General features: G+C 25.9%; 2 protein-coding genes across 3 annotated transcripts in view; both read right to left on the reverse strand.

Moving 5' to 3' along the window:
* Window positions 1–3,396: 3,396 nt before the first annotated feature.
* LOC111630357 (vesicular glutamate transporter 1-like) lies at window positions 3,397–9,228 on the reverse strand. Its single transcript, XM_023374447.1, has 3 exons — window positions 9,071–9,228; window positions 7,469–7,554; window positions 3,397–3,689 (listed from the first exon to the last, which is right to left on the reverse strand). Exons 1-3 carry the CDS (start codon window positions 9,138–9,140, stop codon window positions 3,507–3,509), a joined length of 339 nt encoding a protein of 112 aa, XP_023230215.1. The 5' UTR covers window positions 9,141–9,228; the 3' UTR covers window positions 3,397–3,506.
* A 6,256-nt stretch (window positions 9,229–15,484) lies between these two features.
* Window positions 15,485–20,055, reverse strand: part of LOC111630355 (sialin-like) — a 30,577-nt gene continuing 26,006 nt past the window's right edge. The window contains exons 5-6 of one of the 2 annotated variants that reach the window (XM_023374445.1): window positions 16,620–16,750; window positions 15,485–15,667 (exon numbers count right to left, since the gene is read on the reverse strand). In XM_023374445.1, coding sequence (XP_023230213.1) covers window positions 15,506–15,667; window positions 16,620–16,750 — 293 coding nt within the window. In that variant the 3' untranslated portion in view covers window positions 15,485–15,505. The remainder of the gene's footprint in view (window positions 15,668–16,619; window positions 16,751–20,055) is intronic. The other variant, XM_023374444.1, reaches the window with a different exon arrangement.

Genomic DNA, 20,055 nt, shown 5'->3' on the forward strand with positions numbered 1-20,055 from the left:
AAATATTTTTCCCTATACAATATTTACATTAATAAACAGTTATGATTAAAACATTTAACATGGTAAGAATTTTATAAATATATACTTTTCATAAATTTCTCTACAGGAAAAATTTTGTTACAAATGATCTACTAATGTATTGGTCAATATCCACAAAATACTTTAAAACACCAGAGTTATAAATTATTGCATTTATCTCTCTATATTATAAAAAATTTTAAAGTAGACTGTAATCATAACAACAACAGATCATTAACAAATATTTTTATACATTTAAACAGATAAATAATTAAAACAGTAGTGGTTTTAGGCTTCATCCACTAGGATCTTGTGCTTTAGAAGCCTCAAATACAGTGCATAAGCATTGTTTTTCAATATTTCATCTTGACATTGTGTGATAGAAGCTTTACATTTTATAAAAATATATAAAAGGAACTTCTAACAATCTAAATCTACTATCGAATAAAGATTATTATATTATAGGAAATAAATTATAAATTAAATCAATGTACTATTTTAGCCCTTAAAAGTGTCATAAAGTATAATCTAAAATATATATTTCTTCTTTAAATTTACATATAAAATATAGACCTGTAAACAATTTCTTACTGATGTTACAATCAATGTAATTAATTATAATTATATATTAATTTAAATAATATACAGTATAACAAAATATACATAACAATTTGTAATGATATGGTATGTAGAATCAATAAAATGTAACACAAAACTGAAAGTATTGCTATTAAGAATATTCCAGACTATCAATTTCATTTCTGTAAAAAAATATGCATTTTCTAAATTATAATTATAAACTGTTAAAACAATACAGGATGAAGTTACAAACAAGCCATTAAATTATACAACCTTCCCAATTATGCAGTTTATTTTCAAGGAAATAACTTAAACCAATGGTTTAAATATAATATACAACATATATAAATATTATTATTATAACCAATAAACAATTAAATAATAAATTTCTATTACTTTTACTGTAACTGTATTTTTGTTCTATTCTTTTCATTCTTGAAACAAAGACATTGATTTATCAATTATGTAACTTATTGGAATTAAATATGAAATTCTGGAATTAATAACAAAATATAATAAAATTATTTTTCATTTAAAAATAGAGAAAATTTAATTGTTAAATATTAAATTTTCTTGAATAAATTATATACAGTTCATTTAAAATTCTTAAATACTTTTACATATAGCAAATTTTAATATTTGTACACTTAAATTTGATTAAAACAGTATTGAAATATTTTACTCTTAACATTTAAAATTATCCATTATACATTAATTTTTTTAACAGAAAAAAAATTACATAAATAAGGTTTTAAATTTTATCATCATAAGTCTTTGCTTGAAGCTTTATCGTCTTTAGGTACTTCTTGAATAGAACTGTCTTTGTGAACTTTTGCAATTCCCCAAGGTTGTAACTGAGCAGAACCAAATACAATAAAGATGATATTTGTTATTATGTATATACCAGCAGCGAAGAAAAATAAATAACTCCATGTCTTTATTGTTGGCTAATAAAAATAAAATATTAAAACTTTTATGTATTTAATAATAATCTTTCCTTAAAGAAAAATATTTTACTATTATAATATCAAAAATTAACATAAAAACTTATTCATGTACTTAGTTGTGAATTTTTCTCCATTTTAATTTAAACAATAATCATTATTTCATTGAAAAAATATTGTAGTTAGTAACTACATAAACAATATACCACATTTCTAAGTATATAATCTACACTTTGAATAAAATGGAAATAAATGAATATTTTTATGTAAATAAATCACAAAGTAATAAAATTTTGTTTAACTTAAAAATGTTCATAAAACTAAAAATTGTCATTTAAAGTGATCACTTATAATTTTATATATAATAAATATAGACAGTGTATTATTGTGTATATTTATTATATATAAAAAATGTCATTTTACTTAGTTTTAAAATATTAAATTGTGATAAAGATTTTTTAATATAATGCAGAATTAAGTTTTTATAACTGTTTTAAAAAATTTTAATTGAAAGCTCGAATATGTTTAAATTTCTGAAAAAAAAACAAGAAAAAAAATTATGTAAAACAAGAAAAAAATTTGTGTGTAAAAATTCAAATGGGAAACATAAATAAATTTTACTTTTATCCAGGGCAATATTTTACATCTTAAAATATTTTCAAGTTACTCAAGAATATTTTACAATTTTTATTCATTTCCAGTGATTTTATAACAAAAGATTTTAACCAAAATTATGTTTTAATATTTGTTAATTCATTAATGATAAATTCTTTTAAATATTATCAAAATTTAGTTATTCGTTTAAAATACTATTCATGTTATATATTACATTTAGTACAGAAAACAAAAAATACAAAGTAAAGAACAAAAATTATCATTTCATTATCAAAAATGTAATATTTAAAATTATAACTGNAGGCTTCGTCCCCTAGGACCTTGTGCTTTAGAAGCCTCAAATACAGTGCATAAGCATTGTTTTTCAATATTTCATCTTGACATTGTGTGATAGAAGCTTTACATTTTATAAAAATATATAAAAGGAACTTCTAACAATCTAAATCTACTATCGAATAAAGATTATTATATTATAGGAAATAAATTATAAATTAAATCAATGTACTATTTTAGCCCTTAAAAGTGTCATAAAGTATAATCTAAAATATATATTTCTTCTTTAAATTTACATATAAAATATAGACCTGTAAACAATTTCTTACTGATGTTACAATCAATGTAATTAATTATAATTATATATTAATTTAAATAATATACAGTATAACAAAATATACATAACAATTTGTAATGATATGGTATGTAGAATCAATAAAATGTAACACAAAACTGAAAGTATTGCTATTAAGAATATTCCAGACTATCAATTTCATTTCTGTAAAAAAATATGCATTTTCTAAATTATAATTATAAACTGTTAAAACAATACAGGATGAAGTTACAAACAAGCCATTAAATTATACAACCTTCCCAATTATGCAGTTTATTTTCAAGGAAATAACTTAAACCAATGGTTTAAATATAATATACAACATATATAAATATTATTATTATAACCAATAAACAATTAAATAATAAATTTCTATTACTTTTACTATAACTGTATTTTTGTTCTATTCTTTTCATTCTTGAAACAAAGACATTGATTTATCAATTATGTAACTTACTGGAATTAAATATGAAATTCTGGAATTAATAACAAAATATAATAAAATTATTTTTCATTTAAAAATAGAGAAAATTTAATTGTTAAATATTAAATTTTCTTGAATTATATACAGTTTATTTAAAATTCTTAAATACTTTTACATATAGCAAATTTTAATATTTGTACACTTAAATTTGATTAAAACAGTAATAAAATATTTTACTCTTAACATTTAAAATTATCCATTATACATTAATTTTTTTAACAGAAAAAAAATTACATAAATAAGGTTTTAAATTTTATCATCATAAGTCTTTGCTTGAAGCTTTATCGTCTTTAGGTACTTCTTGAATAGAACTGTCTTTGTGAACTTTTGCAATTCCCCAAGGTTGTAACTGAGCAGAACCAAATACAATAAAGATGATATTTGTTATTATGTATATACCAGCAGCGAAGAAAAATAAATAACTCCATGTCTTTATTGTTGGCTAATAAAAATAAAATATTAAAACTTTTATGTATTTAATAATAATCTTTCCTTAAAGAAAAATATTTTACTATTATAATATCAAAAATTAACATAAAAACTTATTCATGTACTTAGTTGTGAATTTTTCTCCATTTTAATTTAAACAATAATCATTATTTCATTGAAAAAATATTGTAGTTAGTAACTACATAAACAATATACCACATTTCTAAGTATATAATCTACACTTTGAATAAAATGGAAATAAATGAATATTTTTATGTAAATAAATCACAAAGTAATAAAATTTTGTTTAACTTAAAAATGTTCATAAAACTAAAAATTGTCATTTAAAGTGATCACTTATAATTTTATATATAATAAATATAGACAGTGTATTATTGTGTATATTTATTATATATAAAAAATGTCATTTTACTTAGTTTTAAAATATTAAATTGTGATAAAGATTTTTTAATATAATGCAGAATTAAGTTTTTATAACTGTTTTAAAAAATTTTAATTGAAAGCTCGAATATGTTTAAATTTCTGAAAAAAAAACAAGAAAAAAAATTATGTAAAACAAGAAAAAAATTTGTGTGTAAAAATTCAAATGGGAAACATAAATAAATTTTACTTTTATCCAGGGCAATATTTTACATCTTAAAATATTTTCAAGTTACTCAAGAATATTTTACAATTTTTATTCATTTCCAGTGATTTTATAACAAAAGATTTTAACCAAAATTATGTTTTAATATTTGTTAATTCATTAATGATAAATTCTTTTAAATATTATCAAAATTTAGTTATTCGTTTAAAATACTATTCATGTTATATATTACATTTAGTACAGAAAACAAAAAATACAAAGTAAAGAACAAAAATTATCATTTCATTATCAAAAATGTAATATTTAAAATTATAACTGTGTGTCATTAGTAAAACAACATACAAAATTAGTTTATATACTTAGCTTTTAGAATATTTATATTGTATATCTTCATGTTCTTGAATTCTAACTATTTATTACTTAAGTTTGAAACAATTTTTTGTTATTAATATGTTTTGTAGTAATTTTAGAGCACAAAATAAATTTGAAATTAACCTGTTAGTACTAGAAATACAACATATTACTGAACATATCACTAAATAAAAAATCAAACCATCATTATATTATAAATAAAATTCAATTACCCTTGTGCTTTTATNTTTGTTATTAATATGTTTTGTAGTAATTTTAGAGCACAAAATAAATTTGAAATTAACCTGTTAGTACTAGAAATACAACATATTACTGAACATATCACTAAATAAAAAATCAAACCATCATTATATTATAAATAAAATTCAATTACCCTTGTGCTTTTATAAACTTAAGGATAAAATATAATTTTGGGTGAATATGGGATTCCAAATAAATAATCATAGATTCGTATTCTTTTTTTACACTTGAAGTTTCAAAATGGTGAAGTGTATTTATTATACCTGGTATTAATAAAACTGTACCTAACCATCAATTAATGTATAAAAGTTATACCAAGCATTTTATACGTGCAACAATAATAAAACTATTTAATTTAATTATATTATTATAACTTAATCTTTTGAATAATTGTTATACAAAAATATATTTCACTTTAATAATATAGAGTTCAGAGGACTGAGTTCACTCTCAGACTAGATAAATCTTTTTTCCAATATTTCTAAACTATTACCTAAATTAACTCTAATTGCTAAATCTATTGTAAGATGGTGATAATGCATACATTTAGTTTCAAATGACACAGTATTTAGTTGTTTAATTTACAGCAAAAAGATAAATCAAACAATTGAAATGTACAGTTATCTATAGTTATAAAAGAAACATACTATAAATTATCTTTATATTAAGAAAATAGTTAATAAAAAAATATCTTAATTAACTGCATTTTATATGTAATGTCTTTCAATTATCTATTACCATTAAATATTCTCTCTATACATAATATGATTAAATTAAATTTATAAACATATTTATGACAATGAAAAGAGAAGAGAAAGCTTCAAATGAGTTACCATTAGTGATTGCATTACCGGCAATTGATATACCAGTATATTAGGAAAATTATACCCCAGTAAATTTACCGTTAATTAATCTTTTTACCAGTACTTTGGTTAAAAAACTTCTTAATTAACCCAATATTTATTTTCCTAAAATTTCCACGAGAAATACCTGTGAGAAGAAAATTTCCTTTTCTCTCCTCCCATACCATAGCGAGAAAACTCTGCAGGTGGTGATGGGTCATTCCATTTGTAATTTAAGGTTACTAAAAGGAATTTTATAGTCTGTTTATAACTTGATTCTCTGAAAAAAACGTGTCTTCTTTTCTGGAATATAGTAACCCAGGAAAATTCAACAAATATAAGCCACACAAAATATCCAATAATGTTAGCGAAAATACAATTTTGAATGTGATTGTAGAGTTAATCAAGCACTTATCAGAAAATGAAAACGAATCATGATCTGCAGATGTTAATGAAATCAGACTCTGGTGATAGGTGTTTATTGCTTACCAAACCATCAACTTTTCATGTCGACACAAGAACAAAGTGCACAATAGAAAAGTCAAATTTAACAACGAAAGAGAAATTGGACTTATTCATTAAACATATGAACGTAGACACTGATGACAGTAATATAGGTAAATTTAAAAGAGTGAAAGATATATTTAAGAAAAAAATGAATTATTTCTTACAGCAAAAAACACAAGAAAGTCATCTTAAGAAGGTTTTCAATGCTCTAATGACAGTACATCCAACTACTATTGATTCCATGAGGGCTTTTTCTAATGCAGCTGCCATTTGTAAGTAAATTAGAGCTAGATTAGATGACAAGAAGATTAATATATTATGTTTTTTAAGAGCATATGTTCAAAATAAAAAAAAACATAATTAATAATCAGCATTATTTCAATGTCTATTGTTTCAAAATAATTGCTATTACAAGAATGTTGTTTGTCTAAACTGGCAGTCTGCAACTGGTGGTTCGTGGGCCATCAATGGTCCACGAACCACCAGTTTGGGTGGTTCACGAACACACCAACAGAAAAAATTTGGATGGTCCGTGGAGAAATTTGGACATTGATCAACTGAAAGTTACACAAAATATTACGAAAGAAATGCAAAATGCTTATTTGCTTTTTCACTCATTGGGGGTATTACTTGAATCTAAAACCAAATACGAAGTAAAAAGGACTATGAATCCATAAACTTATATCAAACAAGCAGTAACGAACTTTAGGCTTGCATTAATTTTGTGTAATTAAACGAGCCAGTTTTATATTAATAAAGTAAAATTGAACTTTTATAATCATTATTCTACAGATTTTGTATCGCTTAAAAAAATTCATGATAGTTATCCGTGGAATTCAAGTAGTGTGAGTTTAGTTGTCTGTGAGGTCAGAAGGGTTGCCGACCACTGGTCTAAACTGATAAAAATTTGAAAATAACTGGTCATTCAATAATTATGTCAGTAATTCAGTTTAGTATATAATAATTTAGAATATTTAGAATATAATAATATAATTACCAATTACCGGTAAATTTGCAATCACTAGTTACCATAGTAGGGAAAAAGTTATGATATTGAAAGAAATATTTACTAAATAAATTACATCAAATAGAAAATTATAAAATTAAATTTATAAAAAAAGAATATATTGAATATATGTATATACATATATATATATATAGCAAAAAACAAACAAACTAAATTTAATTTAGTAACTTTTAAATTAATAATATAAGTTTGCTTACATTCTTTTCAGTTGTTGCACCTACAATTGCAGGTACTACAATTCCTGGAATGGTGGCAACAGCATTTGACATTCCCATTAATGTTCCTGAAATTACATATAATTTATAGAAAATCTTCAAATGAATGATTTCATAGAATATTTTAAAACTAAAGCATTATTTTATATTTTGTAAAATTATAGAAACAGTTTGTTACAGAACTTAAATTGAATAAATTCATTCAATTTTTTTAAAATACAGTCGACCCCCCTATAATGTGCATTCCTATAACGTAGCGAAAAAATTGTAGCAACATACGTATAAAAGCGCTCCTAAAACATCGTTGCCGACTCGTTTCGCGAGAAGATTGATAGAATCTGGACCAATAGTGGATGAGCAGCCGAACTACTTTCCTCCGACCCTGCGCCACGCTACGGAGCGGCTAAATTGAGTTTGCTATCGTCTGTTTAGTATTATATATAAATTATATATAAATTAGGTACTGTACATATAATTATATATTAATTATATATAAATTAGGTACTGTATATATAATTATATATTAACTTAATTTATTGTAACTTTATTATAATTATATATATGCTTTCTGCCGCCTGGCAACACGCTACGGAGATTTTAGGCTAGTAAGTTGAGTTTATTATCGTCTGTACAGTATGTAAATTAGGTACCGTAAGTCTAATACAGCACTAATTTTATACATTTCTTGTGAAAGAAACACTTCTTATTCAACGGCCATAAAAATTATTTATATTAATGATGTCTCCAAAGGTCAAGTTATTTTTCTGCGAAAAATTATTTATCAGAAATCGCGGCCGCCGTTTCGTGTGCTGTTCCGCGACGAAGACAAGCTTTGAACAACGGGCGTAGTCGAATGGTGCACACTCGGTAAGTAATCCTATAATTTTTTGTTTATAGCATAGTTTATACAGATTATTCCCAAAAAATTATACGTGTTTTGGAAATGTTGAGTGGAATTAGTCTAGAATCGGTTAATTTTATAGAAGAAAACCTTTCAAACAGCCTTAGTCCGTAAAGTTCACACCTATCGGGCTGCGATTGGCTCATGTATTTAATCATTCCTACAACGTAAAATTCGATTAGCGTGGAACGTATCTAAGCGTTATAGGGGGGTCTACTGTAATGTAATATTCCAAAAGCTCTGTTTTACATAATATCAGACTCAAATAGAATATTTAATGTTTTTGCTAACAAGCTGTACATCTTTTGTCATTTAATAAAATTTAATTTTGTTCAATTATATTTAAGTTTACAAAATATGATTTTAAAATGTCTACAAAACATCTCATATATTTAACAATGTAAACTGAAAACTAGGGAATATTTTGCTTTGATTTTAATCTTAATAGAATTCCTGACTTACTATACATAATGATATAATATAATTCGTTGTTATAAAATGTTGAAACTTTATTAAGAAACATAATTATTTAATTCACTTCAAGAAAACACATCACAAAAATTTATTGTATAAGATATTCTGAAATTTTGTTTCTTATACCTTGTTAAAATTTTAAAAGTATACTGAAATCACCTTATATTCTCTGTAACATAAATTTTTTGAAAAATTGTACTATAACATACCAGCAAAATCAGGAGACATATCAATATGAGTTGTCATAAAACCACTATATATAAATCCATTAAGGCCCATTCCTGTCACAAGTAATGTAACAATAACAGTTTTGTTGCATCCTGACAAAGCAACACCTATCAAGCACAATCCTGAACTAAAGAATCCTGTAAAAGAAATTTTTGTAAACCTTTGATATAAAATTTAAACAATGAATACTAATTATATAATTTATATGCAATCTATACTTTACTATTATATAAGCTGTAGATAAAAAACATAATAAATAATAAATATGTTTGAAATCACAACAACTTATATTTTTCATTTTATTTTTCATGATAGTAACATAAATAGAGCTTATCAGATGGAAAAATAATTACAGATATATTTGAATAAGCTTGAAACAGAAAAAATAATTTTAAGAAATTAATCTTTTATTACAAAGAAAACTTAATTTATATATAATACAATTTTATTGATATTTAATGATATTGTTTTAAATGTGTGAGTCTTGTAATAATATTTAGGAATTTTTTGCCTTATATTTAATAGATAAAATTAATGGCCCTCATCAGTTAGGTGAACATCTAATTTATGAGGGCCATTAACACCAATGGCCAAAATGCATTTTAGGAGATGTATAAGGCGTTAATAGTTTCATGTGTGTGATAACCATTTCATTAAAATAATTTACTATGCATGTGTAAAAAGAATATTTGTATTATATATTATAAAAAAAAAAAAAATTAAAAGCTAATTGATAAAACTTAATTATTGTAATTTTTAGAATTACTAATTTTGACAGTAATTCTTGGATTTGTAAAATAGATGGACATNTAATAAATTATAGACAAAAGCTCTTTCATTGCCTAATCATCTGATAGAAGTACTAAATTAAATAAATTTATTGCTATCATTGTCATTTTATTATTGTTAAGATTAATAAAAGTAACACCTATGCTGGTTGCTTTTATTAATCTTATTAAAATTAACAACTATTGATATATTTTAAACTATAAATTATAGTTAATTTTTTATGAATTTTTCCAGATTTACCTTTATTTTCTGATAGAGTGAAAAATTAGCTAAACATTGGAAGAAGTTTATAGATTTATATTGAACAAGAAAGAATATTGTGAAACAGTTTGCATTTAATTATTTTGTAAATACAAACTAGGAAAATATATTGATAACTATTTTCTACAAATTATCATAATGAAACATTTGAGTAAGAGATGTACATAAACAATCTGTAAAGTTAGATCCATGTATAGAATGTACGACAATAAAATGATTATTTTGTTTAAAAAAAAAAATAAGGAAAAATTCAAAATGATAAATTGTATAAATGTATAATGAACTGGATACATTAAAATATTTATACTTTGCAAATAAGGAAAAAAAGTATAAAAATAAATGTATTTTATAAATTATTTTATATTTCTTTATTTTAAAATTTTTCAATTACTGTAAAATAAAAGAAATAATAGACAAAATTCGTTTTCATGAATTCATGTTTTGAATTTATATTAAATAATCAAAAATATTTTTCCCTATACAATATTTACATTAATAAACAGTTATGATTAAAACATTTAACATGGTAAGAATTTTATAAATATATACTTTTCATAAATTTCTCTACAGGAAAAATTTTGTTACAAATGATCTACTAATGTATTGGTCAATATCCACAAAATACTTTAAAACACCAGAGTTATAAATTATTGCATTTATCTCTCTATATTATAAAAAATTTTAAAGTAGACTGTAATCATAACAACAACAGATCATTAACAAATATTTTTATACATTTAAACAGATAAATAATTAAAACAGTAGTGGTTTTAGGCTTCATCCACTAGGATCTTGTGCTTTAGAAGCCTCAAATACAGTGCATAAGCATTGTTTTTCAATATTTCATCTTGACATTGTGTGATAGAAGCTTTACATTTTATAAAAATATATAAAAGGAACTTCTAACAATCTAAATCTACTATCGAATAAAGATTATTATATTATAGGAAATAAATTATAAATTAAATTATTTCATGCTATTCAGCTTATTGATAAAGCATTTCAATACTGTATATACATTAAAAAAAATATTTACAGAAGAACATGCTTAATGTTCATCTGTAAATGTCCACAATTCCTAGCAAAAACATATTATTCAAACAGTAGCATTAAACAAGATTTGCTTAATATCACAATCGGAAATATAAACTGAACTTTTATAATTATATAATGTATCTTAATAGAAAATTTATACTTATAACAAAGTAATTTTTTAAAGATCCACCAGTGGCCAAGTGGATAAAACCACTAAACACTGGTAGTCATGGATTCATGTATTGCCAACAGGTTGGCCACATGAAGTTTTTCCAGATTTTCTTCATATTCATAACACCTAAATAGGGGCCAGTTTCCCATAGAAAGTCCTCCTGGGAGGCATCACCTCTCAGCAGATCACTCATATGTTGTGTTGCCTTAATCAAATTAACCAAGATTTTTTGCAACCATTTATACTTATTTGGTATGCTTTAGTTGCACTTTTTAAAATGTTACTCTGTAAGTGCATGTGCTGTTCCAACTGGATAAAATGTTGCCAATCATGCTCCTCTTTATTTGAAAAAAAACCCTTTGCAGAATATTTAAACTTTCTAATGCTGTAACACTCACAAAATTATTGTTTTCTTTGTTATCACTATCATCACTCAGTGTCATAGTAACAATAACATATCTGTTTGTCACTATAATCAAAATGCTTTCATCTTCATTTAGTGATTCAACATATTCAGCATCTTTATCAATAGCCATGAATTTATCAAATTGATATTATGTTTATAGTCATTTAAAACAATTCCATACTGCTTTTCTCATTCCAAGATTCTAAGCAAATTTTTCTGCTTTTACATACAATATCTCACCAGTAACTGTATAACGAGGGTCATCCATAAAGTAACAACCTATTGCATATTCTGGCTGTGCAGTTTGATCTTGGGCTACTATCCAAGGTCGAATAGTTTCCTTGACATCTTTTCTCAGTTTTGTGTGAATGCTAGGAGAAACAAGTTGTTACTGTGCATTCTGTGATTGTCAACAATGAACTGTGTGATACAAAGTCCTGCCAACTGTGAGGTCAGAGGTGTTATTTAATTTTTGAATGCTTGGAAGTTGAAACCTGCAGAAATTTACCATCAACTAAAGGAAGTGTATGGTGATACAGTAATGAACGAAAGAAATGTGAGAAAGTAGTGTGAAATGTTTAACAATGGACAAACAAATGTGCATGATGAAACTTGGCCCAGATGGCCATCATTCATCATAGATGATTTGAAGAATCAAGTGAAGAACAAAATCATGCAAGACAGATGCGTAACCTTGGACTAGTTACATGTTTCTTTCCCTACCATTTCTCATTCTTTGCTTGGTGAAATTGTCTCTGAACACCTTGGCTATAGCAAAATTTGTGACGATAGGTTCCTTGGCAACTGAGTGACCAGCACAGAACGCAGAGAATGGGTGCAGCACTGACATTTTTGATGCAGTATCATGCAGACAGAAATGCCTTTCTTGATCAAATTGTTACTGGCGATGAGATATGAAGGTCTCACTTCACTCCAGAGACCAAGCGCCAATCACTCAAGTGGCATCATCCCTCATCACCCAAAAAACAGCAAAAATTCAAACAAACTCTGTCAGCACAAAAACTCTTGGCAATGGTTTTTTGGGATTGTAAGGGTGTTCTCTTGGTGGATTTCATGCCAAAAGGCACCATGATCAATGCAGATCAATATTGAGACACACTAAGAAAACTACAGCAAGCAATCCAAAATCGTAGGCATGGAATGCTTTCTTGCAGTATTATGCTTCTTCACGACAATGCCCGCCCTTACACTGCTGCTGCAACCACAGGCTTGCTGGATCGATTTGGATGGGAAATTTTTAATCATCCACACTACAGTCCAGACCTTGCTCCTTGTGATTTTAGCCTTTTCACAAAGTTCAAAGAGTTCCTGGGCAAGAAACATTTTGGAAGTAATGACAAGGTGAATAATGCAGTAAACAACTGGCTTAATGGACTGGTGGCAGCCTACTACAACACAGGAATTCTAAAGCTCATGGACAGATATGACAAATGCTTAAATAATTACAGTAATTATGTAAAGAAAGAAAGTAAACTTCAATTTTGTAAGTGACATGTTTTTATTAATAAAATATATTTCTTTCATTTATTAAAACCAAACAGTCGTTACTTTCTGGATGACCCTCATATTAGTAGCCACAGCCTCAAAAACATTGAAACAAAACAATGCAATGTTAACATCCACCTTACTATGATGTCTTTTTACTTTCCCTGCTGTTATATATATGGCTATTGGTCAAAAACTGATCCCCCAAGATTTTTATACTTTTAGACTCAGTAAAAAATCAAGTTTTTTTTCTGTATGTATGGATATTGTGTGTGCGGGGCACAATTTTGTTCATTCTCTTTGACACTTAATAACTCCTATGCTTTTTGTCAAAAATTTCTGAAATTTTAAGGGGGATTTGTGTATTAGGGGAATCGTTGCTATTAAAGTTTGGTGGTTAAAGGCTGGGGGAGATAAATGGGGTTGTGTGTCATATCTTGAGTAGGTCAGACTTAATGATGATTTTACTCATTAATAATAACATTTACAATTTTTTATAAAACCCATCCCTACCCTCAAAATTAAGCTTTTTACCATTTTATAATAGTTAAAAATATAAAAAGTTTTTAAATAAAACATCATAACAGTTAGTGCCGCCAAATGTTGCTGGATTTTTTTATTAGCACTGCTTGAAATGGCTATTTCTTGCAGTTGTTCTTTAGATTTGTAAATTTTATATACAGTTGATAGATCAGCAGAAAATGTTAGTTTAGGAAGTCCATCACAAGTGGCAATGTTTTCCAATTTCCTTTTCACACTTAATTTGGGATATTTTTAATTTTCTGCAATCAGATTTTTCCAAATTTATTTGTGTTAAGTATATTTTAAGTTGAGTTTTTACACTCATGTTTAATCAAAAGATATATTTACAAAGACAAAACAGAAAATAAATATCTTTATATGAAAAAAAATGTTGTTATCCACTTCCATATGCAAACTTTGTCATGTGAAATTTATAATTGATTCTCTGTGCAATAATTTTAAATGTAGTAAAGTGAGTAAATGAAAAAATTTTCATCATATTATAGATAATTAGCAGACAATGGAAACAAAAAATAAAATTTTTTTGTGATATAAAGTGAAAATCTGGATATTAAAAGAAATGGTATTAAGTGATTAAATTTACATTAATTGTATACAAAATGACAACTGATTTTTAAATAATTATGAAATTAAATGAATATTGCATATCATCACGTTGCTTAACAGCAAGTTCAATTGTAACAATTTTTTCCAAGATGTTCTGTTTCTCAACAAAATGTATTAATTGAAAGACAAATCTCGAAGTAATTCAACAAGAAACTTGAAAAATTGTAAGGCAGAAATTCTGTCAAAAACTATTTTGTTTCCAGTATTCATATTTAAAAATGTATTAAAAATGTACATTTATAACACTTTTATATTAAAACATTTTCATCATATTACTTAAATATAAATATATTATTTAGAATTAAATTTTTAAAATCAGTAAAACATTCAAATTTAAACATTTGACTTGAGTTTGAACAATACATAAGAGAGCATTGACTATATATTATTTTTAATTTGTATTAATTGTTTTATTTGTTAATTTTACAACATCAATAACACCAAGAATCCAGTAAGCAAAAATGCAGACAATGATGCCCAGGTTTTCCTTGATCAGGCCCAACTTTTATATCACAACACCAACAAGGTTGTGATGTAAAAGTTCACACCTCAAACATTTGGAGAGGTTAGGCATATATAAAGCTGCAAGAAAGGCCATCACCATCAACTAAAAGGATGCAGATATCTCACTAGCTTAAAAATCTCGATTTGATATCTCCTAAAGAAATTTATATGATTTTTAATTAGTATATCTTATTTTCCATTACATATCTGGCAGCACTCACATGAATGTCATTAATCAATTATATCTGTATTCCATCAACTTTAAATTATTTGTTCATTGTCAAATTCTAATTTTGAACATAAATAACCTGAATGTTTTCTACCATTGAAAATGGTTATTTATGTTCAAAATTTAATCAAAAACCAATGTTTTCTACCATTTCCAATGGTAGAAAACATTGGTTTTTGATTAAATTGTTTTTACTTGTTGTATTCTTGGTATTATTGATGTCAATTTGTTATGAACAATCAGTTTTCCCATTACACCTTAGTTCTTGTTATAATAATAAAAGAAATTAACATATCAATTTATTTAATTTTCTGAATCATGATAAAAAATTAATCTCAACTTTTATCATATACACATATTAATTATTATCCTCTTACCGTTTTTATCTCATAATGCAATATGGAATTTAAATATGTAGGTAATTCTGTTAAAAGCATATAAAATCCCCAATTTTGACCAAAATGAGTCACTATTAGAGCCCATACAGGAACAGATTTAAAAATTTCTCGCCATGGTATAACTGGCTTCTAAAATTAAATAAAAAGTAAAACAATTAGTAATAACTTTATAATTTTCTAATAAACACAAAAACAAATTTGAAGTAGCAATTTTAAAAACTTAAAAATACTAATCAATGCAATTCTTAAATTTGTTAAACTTAAATAATGTAAGTTTAGAAATGTTAAAATGGAATAAATCTTACAGGAAAAAAACTGATTTAAAATAAATACATAGTAAATAAATTAATATGCAAACTATAAATGCTTCTCTAACCTGTTCAGCACATGCTACTGTAAGATTATAATAATTATCCTTATGACAAAATTAGATACATGAAAGTCAAGACTAGATATAGAAAGCTTAGGGGCAGGAGACCCCAAATAACTATATATGAACTTCTGATGCAAACCAAAAGTCACTTTATTTCAATTCAAAAATTTCCCCCTGAAAGGAGTTAAATAATGACCAGCAGGACTCTGTTGTTAACAGATAAAGTCTGATGTACAGGGGGCAAGCCACAACTAATTTGAGGTGGAAGCATATATCTTAAATTAAATAACTGCTTGTGAAAAATTGATGTTTCTGTAGTCAAAATATTCATTTCTTGTTATTTATTTCATTGTATAATTTACTTTTTGTAATAAACTTCAAAACAAGCTTGACTTTAAAAATTCTGAGATGATCAGAAATATTTTGCCAGGGGTTGCATTTATCAACTGTTAATACTAAACTATACTATCTAAAATATATTTTTTCAGATAATAATTAATGCTGTTTCTCTGATAAAAATTATGTTAAAATTAAAAAATATAAAATGGAAACATTAGTTCATAAATTCTTAAAATTTTAGATTTTGTCATTATTAAAATCAGAATAAGAGAGAACTAAAATTGAACATAAAATTAAGCCATTAATTTGTCAAGCATTTTAAAATTTTATTTATTTAAAAATAAAAAAGTCATCATAATAATATACTACCTGATGAGTTTTTTCTTCACCTTGATTTGTTTGGATATATATCAACTCTTCCATTGAAATTCGAGGATGTTCTTCTGGTACATCAAAGCATAAAAATATCCAAAACAAGAACCAAATACAAGTCAATCCTCCTAAAAACATAAATCAATAAACTAATAAGGATATATATATATATAATTAATTAATTTTCAAAATAAATTAAAATTCCAAAATTAAATAAGTTAATTTGAATGTTTTATATGATTTAATACAAGAATCAATATTGCATATTTTTAAAATTTGAAAATCAATCTTATGAGGGAATGGCATGACGATGGGGTCACTGATTTTGATCAAACTCGGTGAGGATACAGCGCATTTCCGATGACTGACATGTACCAAGCAGTAAGGTGCAATACTCAAAATGAAATGAGAAAATTGAGGTTGAAAATTGCAAATCACTTAAAACCTTTAGAATTTCTGTCATTTGTAGAGTGGACAGTGGCTTGGTGGGCCTGCCAATTTCATAATTGTGAAGTTGGTGTTTTGATTTTCTATGGTGTAATTTTTTTTATACAAAACTATAATTTTTAATTTATTCTTGGTATTTTAAAATTTATTTTTAACCTCAATTTTCTCCTTTAATTCTGTGCCTTACTGCTTGGTACATATCAGTCATTGGGGATGCANGAACTAAACGGTAGAATCACTCTCTTATAAAAGTTAAAAAAAAATTGACTAAAAGCGAGACAGAATTTATTTTGAATAATGATAATGATCGTACGAATATTATAAATATAGAGATAAAATTAAAAGAACAAAAACTTTTTAACTAATAACAACTTACAAATAATTAGAGCCGATAAATCAAAGCAGATAATTATTGTAGATAATAATTGGGTAAAAACCAAGAAACAAGAACTGGTAAAAAATGGTTGCTTTCGAAAACTTCCAGTAGACCCAAAAGAAATTATAACTAAAAAAACTAAAAAATAGAATCACTCTCTTACAAAAGTTAAAAAAATTGACTAAAAGTGAGACAGAATTTATTTTGAATAATGTTAATAATTGTACACCTAAAATTAACATCCAGCTCAAAACTTACCAAATGAAAAGGTAAGACCTATTATAGACTTTAAATTCACTCTGCTATACAACCTTGAAAAATTCTTAAAACAGAAATTGAAAGCAAACCAAAATTCAAGATTTGCAATATATAGTACAGAGGAACTTTTAACTGATATTAAAAATATAACAATAAAAGATACCTATAGAATAGCAAGTTTTGACATTACTAATATGTACCCTTCAATGGCATGGATATTGTAGATAAGAAACTAAAAAACTTAATGTAGAACAAGAAATAATAGACTTAATAAACTTTTCGTATAGCAGTAACTATTTTGAAATGGAAGGTGAACACTATACTCAAAATGACGGGATTAGTATGGGTTCTGTAGTAGGACCAAAATTGGCGAAGATAGTGATGATCGACATAGATGAGAAGATAAACAAAATGAAGGGATAAAATTTTATAGGCGCTACATTGATGATGTTTTAATAATATACGATGAAAGTGAAACTATGATCAATAATATAGAAGTAACCATAAACAGCATAAACAAAGAAATACAGTTTACTATAGAAGAAGAGAATAAAGCCAATAAAAGTATAAAATATTTAGATGTTACAGTAAAAAGGAACAACAACAACTTAGAATTTAAACCCTATAAAAAAACCGTGCTCTATATATGTAACAATTCGATATGACTCTAATATTCATATATAAAATATAACATTTTTAAAATGTAGTACATAAAAATTACGAGACTAACAGCACAAAACCTTTCTCACTAATTTCTAGCCTTATTAACTGGAGTACAAACGTTTTCGGCCTTCTTAATAGGCCTTCCTCGGGTACACTGTGGAGCGTCGGTTAGAAGAAGTTTAAATGCTGCTAATGTTTACCCAGGTGTCGTCTTACCCGTGATGTCTTCGTCGATGATAGGTATACGACACCAGGGAGAAAAATATTATGTTATTTTTTAAATGTTATTTTTCTCCCTGGTGTCGTATACCTATCATCGACGAAGACGTCACGGGTAAGACGACACCTGGGTAAACATTGGCAGCATTTAAACTTCTTCTAACCGACGCTCCACAGTGTACCCGAGGAAGGCCTATTAAGAAGGCCGAAAACGTTTGTACTCCAGTTAATAAGGCTAGAAATTAGTGAGAAAGGTTTTGTGCTGTTAGTTTTGGAAATAGTTCTAGCTACATATGCATAGTAGTATAAAAATTACGGCAAGAACTAGCAATCTTACAGATATAAATGTTTACATAAAAGAACTAAAAAAGAAATTTGTTCTCAGTGGATATCCTAATAGTTTAATCGATCACTGGGAAAACAAGATAAATAGTAAAATGAATAATAAAAGATCAAAAAAGCTAAATATAGATATAAAATATATCAGTTTTCCATATATAAAAAGACTATATGAGAATATCAGCAAAGATCTACAAAAAATAAACACAAAACTAGCCCTGAAATACAAAAAAATTAGAAAATAGATTAAGATTGGTAAAACCTAATAAAGTAGATAATAAAGAACAAGAAACAAAGAGTGTAGTGTATAAGATACCATGTACCTGTAATACAACTAACTAGTATATGGGAGAAACTAAACGCAAACTGAGTACAGTAGATCCCCCTATAAAACCGTTTCCTATAGTTATGATTCCTATAAAAATTGTGGCAGTACAGTAGATCCCCCTATAAAACCGTTTCCTATAGTTATGATTCCTATAAAAATTGTGGCAGTATCCGTAAACAACGGTAAAAATAACTCCTATAATACGTAAAACGTCATCGGGCAGCCGAACTACTTTCCCGCCGTCCGTAGCGCCACGCTACGGACGTTTAGGCGGATAAATTGCAAGGATTTTAAACTACAAGGATAGCCAGATCCCGTATATTTGTTAGCATGACCTTGGATCTATGTGACGTCACAGCAAGTCCTCTACTTCAACATGACAGACCTTTCAAATAACAAAATACGATAAAATATTAAATCATTTCTTAATTAATTATTAAATTACTACTAAATGTAAACTACTGTAGAATTTTCGGATTTAATAAGTGTACTGTACGTCAATAAATTTACAAGTCTTTTGTCTAATATTTATTTAACAAATTAATGAGCTATACTTTTTAATATGTGATTATCTTACTTAACTTTTTAATTTTTTTTCGACAATCACCATTTTCAGAAGGCATTCTTTTCAATATTTTATAGTTTTCTTGTTTAAGATTTCTATAATTAATTCTTATTATAGTTCTTAATTTACAAAAATCTTTTATTAAAGTAAAAGGTAAAACTGTTTCCACTGACTAATTCTGTACAACTCCGGGGCCTTTTTTATACGATTCATCGTGATATATTTCGAAATATTTATT

This window comes from Centruroides sculpturatus, unplaced genomic scaffold (genome assembly GCF_000671375.1).
Source record: "Centruroides sculpturatus isolate CEXI.00-Female unplaced genomic scaffold, Cexi_2.0 scaffold680, whole genome shotgun sequence".
Classification (NCBI taxonomy): Eukaryota; Metazoa; Arthropoda; class Arachnida; order Scorpiones; family Buthidae; genus Centruroides; species Centruroides sculpturatus.